Source organism: Antennarius striatus, chromosome 4 (genome assembly GCF_040054535.1).
Source record: "Antennarius striatus isolate MH-2024 chromosome 4, ASM4005453v1, whole genome shotgun sequence".
NCBI lineage: Eukaryota > Metazoa > Chordata > Actinopteri > Lophiiformes > Antennariidae > Antennarius > Antennarius striatus.
Genome location: NC_090779.1, coordinates 8,986,315 through 8,992,500, shown reverse-complemented (window position 1 = coordinate 8,992,500; position 6,186 = coordinate 8,986,315). Strand labels below are relative to the sequence as shown.

At 39.7% G+C, this 6,186-nt stretch overlaps 1 protein-coding gene across 1 annotated transcript in view; it reads right to left on the bottom strand.

Annotated features, from left to right (window-relative positions):
- megf11 (multiple EGF-like-domains 11) overlaps positions 1 to 6,186 on the bottom strand; it is a 74,187-nt gene that overhangs the window by 44,588 nt on the left and 23,413 nt on the right. Inside the window, exon 6 of the mRNA XM_068312908.1 lies at positions 3,283 to 3,375. Coding sequence (XP_068169009.1) covers positions 3,283 to 3,375 — 93 coding nt within the window. The remainder of the gene's footprint in view (positions 1 to 3,282; positions 3,376 to 6,186) is intronic.

The window sequence follows — 6,186 nt, the reverse complement described above, 5'->3', positions numbered from 1 at the left end:
ATAGGCCACATTCATCAATTAACCATGTGTATAGCACTCGCAGCAGTGGCTGCCTTGTGAACAGAATACATTGGGGAGGAATATGTTACCTCATGGACCACGGCTGACCAAACACATTAGATTTGGCTATTAAGTGTGATAGATTTCTTCTTAAAACACAAAGGATACTTTGTGGTTAACAAAGCTAAACTACCCTTTGGACTTCTCAGACACTTATCTTAGTAGCATTGATTTTTAGAATCCTTGCACAAGTGGATTAACAGCTCCACCACAAAAAGGAAAATCCCACTCACAACAGGCATTAGGTAAAAACACTTAATAAGCTTCTCTTTTTCTTATCTTTTCTTTTTTTTCTTCTTTTTCTTTTTTTTTTTTACATTTCCTCTTCATGAGTGCTAGGAACGTATCATTATCTACCTGTTCAGCATGGGATCAATCATAAGACTTAATTACACCTAACGTTCTGCAAGTGATGGCAGTCATAGCTAAATATACCTTGCACAAACAGCATCTATCTTTACCATTTTCTTCGTTGAAAACTGTTATTACTCTAGCATGTACAGTCTGATTCTGCGTGACAGACTCATTAGACTGGATTAAATTACAAGACCAGAAAAGTACACAGCAACTGACACTATAAGTCTGGGTTATTTCTCTGAAACTTCATAAAAAGAAAGTCAAAGAAACTGATAGGATTCTGAAAACAGTGATATACTTTTTATTCAATTAACTGAGATTATTTTACAGATATTGCATCATTCTCTCTGCAGAAGCATTTATGGTACAACAATCAATACTATCACTATTTTGGCAAAACCTAGTGTTTTGTAGAATAAAACAAGTAAAGATATGTTATTCAGTCCCATGAGGAGAGCTCCATCCATCTGAATTGCCTTTTCTGTCTCAGTTCGACTGATATCAACATTTTTCAATTTATTTTATATTTATTTACATTCTCAATCCTACTGAGAACAATGACTTTTCTCAAACCTAATCCTACTACTGAAAACTTATACACTGCCGCAGAGAGGAGTAAATAGATATAAGACTGCAATGTAAATAAACAGAAAACACAGGAACTGTCAAAAACTAATCAAACACCTGTAGGAACAGGTCACTGTGTGTTTAATGAAAAGAAACAAAATTCATGACATATGATCAGAGAAATATGTTCAAGACCACAAACACAACGCATTGGCAGTAAGGCAACCCCACAACAGACAACAACAATTAATCATTCATTATTCGTTGAGGAAAACATAACCACTGCTCAGAATGCTCCAAATCAAACTGTGATCTAGAACGAGACATTTGCAAATAACAGTTGAAAGCAGACACTGTTTTCCTGCTTTTGTGTGTGGACCACATCTACCACCGTGCCCTTGAGAAGACACACCAGGACTCCAGGCAGGTCACAGAGCAGGTCTGTTCTCAGTGGGGTTGTTGCCTCAGGCCAGGGAAGAGGAAGAAATGTTTTCTGGATACAGCTGGTGGACACCAGCAGGTGAGAAATATGCAGTATTTGTCTTCAGCCTTTGCCGCTGCTGCAAACTTACTGCATTGCTCCCACCTTGTCGCCTTCTCTTTTTTGGCCACAAACAGTCCAACTCTTTATTTTCAACCACCTGACCCAAATACATAACTGCTTCCTGGTGGGTGCTGCTCCAGAAATCAGGTCCAAGCCTTTGATCCAGCTCCAGATCATTGGCTGAAAGGCTGTCACTTCAGCTTTAGGCCGTCCAGCATCCCACGGCAGCTCTTCATCTCCATGGGCGACACGCTGTTTTTTCTACCACACTCACACATCCTGCATTACGTGACAAACTCATTCTGCCCTCTCACCAACTGCTGTGACAGGAAGTTGGCTTTCATGTGAGCACAAATACCCAAACTTTGCTATTACACACTGAGAAATTATTATCTAATCCACGGTGAACACAGGTTATGTTGGATGTAAATAAATGTTAATATGCACTTAACCGCAACGTAAAGGCTGCATACATTTTTCACCAAGACTACTGAAGTTCATGTCGCCAATCTGAGCATATTGAAAGTTAAATTTACAATGAAAGACAAAAAACATGCTGAACCAATTACACGAATGAAAAGAGGGCAGATTTAATTTAAAAATTGGCACGCATTCCTCATTTCTACAGATGAAAGCTCGTAAATGAAATAGTCTGGAATCATGCCTGGTATGGAAATCTAAAGTTATGAATAATGCCTCTGTCTCAATCATCAAGTCTGTTTTAATAAGGTGAATTAGCCCAACACCTGCAGGCTGAAAGGCACGCACGGCTGTGCTACTAACCAACCAAGAGTGAGACAAGAGTCCCGTGGGTCCGTGAACCTCACATCCTCCTGGTTACATTCCTCCCCAGTCTGCGGGAGTGAGTGACGCTACGCAGCACAGGCTTGTCATTTATGACCATGAATCCACCACCAATGGTCCAATGCTGCAGTGAGAGCAGCTGATTTACGCACGCTTGCTAATCAGGGAATGGCTCTCTTGCTAATGAAAACTCATAGCTCTATACAATAATACTAGTGATATGATTTTAGCTCCCATGACTCACTCTTAAATATGCAGTAAGGAATAACCGGTTAATTCCAGAGGAGCTGAAGACAGCTGAAGTTAAAAATCTGGGATAAGAAATGTTGACACAGAAAATTGCTATCTGGAAATGTCATTGATATCTGGCAAGAGCCACCTGTAAACACATTATTTTTCTTTAGACATGAACCCCCCCAGATGAGTAAATAGATTATTTCCTCCTCTTTGGCTGAAGAGGTGCTCCAGCATTTAGCTGATATCAGGATGGATATGCCTTACTCCACCCTCCCATCCCTCCTTGAGTCCAGCTCAGGGAGCAGTGAGGAAATCCCAGTAAACAGAAAGGCCAGCACATTGGTTTGTTTCAGCTAGGCATTGATTCTGCCTAACAAGTCCTAGACTCCATTCTAATCATGATTAAAACCATAACTGTAAGATCGGTAGACACAGGGGGTAGCAACCATCCATCCATCCGCTATATTTATCAAGCAAATCACTTCCACTTCCAGCAAATGAAAATAAATTCATTGTGACTTACCTGTTCCGTTGGCTGTGTTTGCTAAGAAGAGAGGATACAAAGCTGAGCAGCTTTGAGATAGATGTATAATGAGGTACAATAGTAGAAGAATTCACAGCATATTGTTATGGACTAACGGCCTGTGAATGCCATTTAGGAATAAATGAGTCCAAGTGAAATACATGCTGTTTTAGGACTAAAGTGAACTCACCACTTGAGCAGTCCAGTCCACCCCATCCAGGCTCACACTGGCAAGTATCAGGGGACACACAGCGGCCGTGGACACACTCCTCTGTGCACAGTGCTGAGACACACAGAGACATTCCTTCATGAGTCGTGAGTTCACACACATACACACACACATAAGCAGAGTGTAAAACATCATTAATGTGCCAATAAATAGCATAATGAAAAGCACCGAGATAACAGCTGAAAGAAAATGGCCCATAAAATTGAACACTCAATATCGCCCTAATACCATCAAGGGACTAAATCTTAACCATGGCACTCATATTCAACATCCATCACCTCGACTTGGCATAGAGCTAAATGATTTTTAGGAGTTTGAGTCTTTGGTCAACATTTCTGTTTATCACATCCTTTACTTTAACAATGAGTTGTTGTCAGCAGGCAGAGTCACGAAGAAACAAGCTGTAAATCCTGTCTGATTTGATCAGTCGGTACTTTGTCCAATAATAATGCTTTAATGTAGAAGGCCCAGGAACCGCAGTGTTTACTATGTATGCAGTTTTCTTGATCATTCATATTGACTAACACGACACCCAATTGATTGGGCTGACATCAGTATGCCACAGAGCATGTTCACAAGAGTTGGAGGTTTGTTTCAGCTGGAAAATAAAGTGATCTAAAAGGAGAAGGAGGTGCCACAATACCAGCTTTTTTGTGTTAAACTAAAGGAGAAAAGTATCACAAAAATAAGCACTTAGCATGAATAAATCTATGGCTGCCAAGGTCATCTAGCCAGCAGGATTAAGACAGACAGGCTCTTATCCGAGGAATGAGACACTCAGACCAATTCGAAGAGAGAGAAACCCCCACTGATGGGAATCAGCAGTCCACTAACAGCCTGTGGAGAAATGATACACAAACCAAGGACAGCAGAACAGACAGACCTAGACTTATCAGCCTTCATCTGATGCTTTATCCAAGTTCTGCTTCTTCTGTTCTTTATTTTGCCTTGTTTCATGACCAAAGTAAAAAAAAACACAGGGGGGCAGCGTCTGTGGGCTTCTTTTAACCAACATATGCCGCGGGGCAGTTTTGCATCTCTGTGTGCAGCACTATGTTGCTCATCCTGCAGGCACAGAGGTCAGCCCAGACCTGGATGCTGGCCTGAACAGTGCCACTATAGATTATCACTCAATCACACTTCGATTAGGATCCACCCCCTGCGGGAGCGATGCAGCGAGAAAGGAGAAAGTGGAGAGAATCCCAAACACCCACAAGCCAGCACTAATCGCAGAAATGCTCCCAAGGCAAAAATGGTAAACCAGAGATTGAAAGATAATTCAGGACAGACTTCTGAGCATCAGTACTCTGGCAGAAAATTATCTAATTACAGTAAGCCAGCCAAAAGAAATGGGTGCTTCAACATTTGTGCTGACGAAAGTGTCAGATTGACTACATGTAATCAATGGGCCCCGTGTATGCAGAGAATTCAAACAGATGAAGAGACAAATTCAATGTCACCACAATGAGACGATTTCGTTTACTTTCAATCAGCAAATACTGATCAGCGAGAACAGGGAAATGCAAATGTGTCACATCCTTTAAAAAAAAAAGCAGAAATATGGAAATCAACTTTTGAATATGGGAGTGGGGATAAAGCACTCCCTTCTCGTGAGATCTGAACCGGTGTACTGAAGGGAAGGCATAATAAAGTAGGAGGTAGGTCTTTCATTTTAATTGAAATTCATGAATCACTCTGCTTAACTCATGTCTGTGGAATCTGTTGGAAAATTGAGTCTTTCATCTAGATAAAAGCCTAATCTAACTCATTATGCAGAGGTGTTATCAGGACAGGGAACAATGGAGCTAATTGGTGATTGTCAGGCAGTGTTAATAAATTTAATATTCCTACTCAGGCGAACTACAATCTTTTAAAATGTCTGATAAAATACATCTGTATTGTCTCTAACTGAATTATTCTGCTTTCCATTCTTGGAGAGCTTTCCTCCAGAGAAAAAAAGACCTCCCAGTGCAAATGTGTTTATGACTTTTGCAGCAATATTTTGCAGAACGCTGATGGAGAAAATGAATTTAAAAAATAAAACACTGAACAGAGAATATTGTGATGCAGCAGATGGATAAACCAATATAAGAGATAACGTATGGCCTCAGAAGACATCAAAGAACTCCTTCCAAAACTTCAGTCACAAATCTCTGTCTAACACAATGATGATTTATTTTAAAACTGTGTCTTTGATGCATTAAAAAATGCAACAAAACCAGAATGAAATAAAAAGGCTCCAAATTCTTTTCTTGAGAATAATTTCCTAATTTTCCTGATCATCAAAACCTAGATGTGAAATGTGCTATAATAATAATCTTGCATGAATCATCATCAAGGCCCAGTGAATTCCACTGAAAATTTAAGTTTTACAATGACATTTAATCACAGGACAGGAAAGTCATCTGGCCAAAATGCTCTGTAGAAAGAGCAGCTCAAAGCCGTGTAGTGCTTTTCGACCTCTGAAGATACTATGAGCTATTGTCATTAGCGGGTTTCTCTCACTTCCTCTTGCACAACTCTAATAATCACACTTATTACGAGGAACACAAGTTCTCACATCATATATAAGGGCTGGTTACAGATTTAGGTAATAATTTATGACAGATCAAAGTTCATAGAATTGACAAAGACCCCTGGTCAGAAACTTCAAGAGCTAATTAAAGGAGAAATTAATCAAAGTTAAAAAGAAAAGCAAATGAAGCAATCACTTCTGATAAAAAGCAAAGCCTTGAAAACGATATTGATGATTTTGATTTTGTGTATTTATGTGATTCATTTGTTTCACTGAATGTCTAATGGAATTATTTGTCCTCTGTTCGTTAAAGTTTGTGTAAGTGGTAAGAAGTTGCCATTTGATCAATA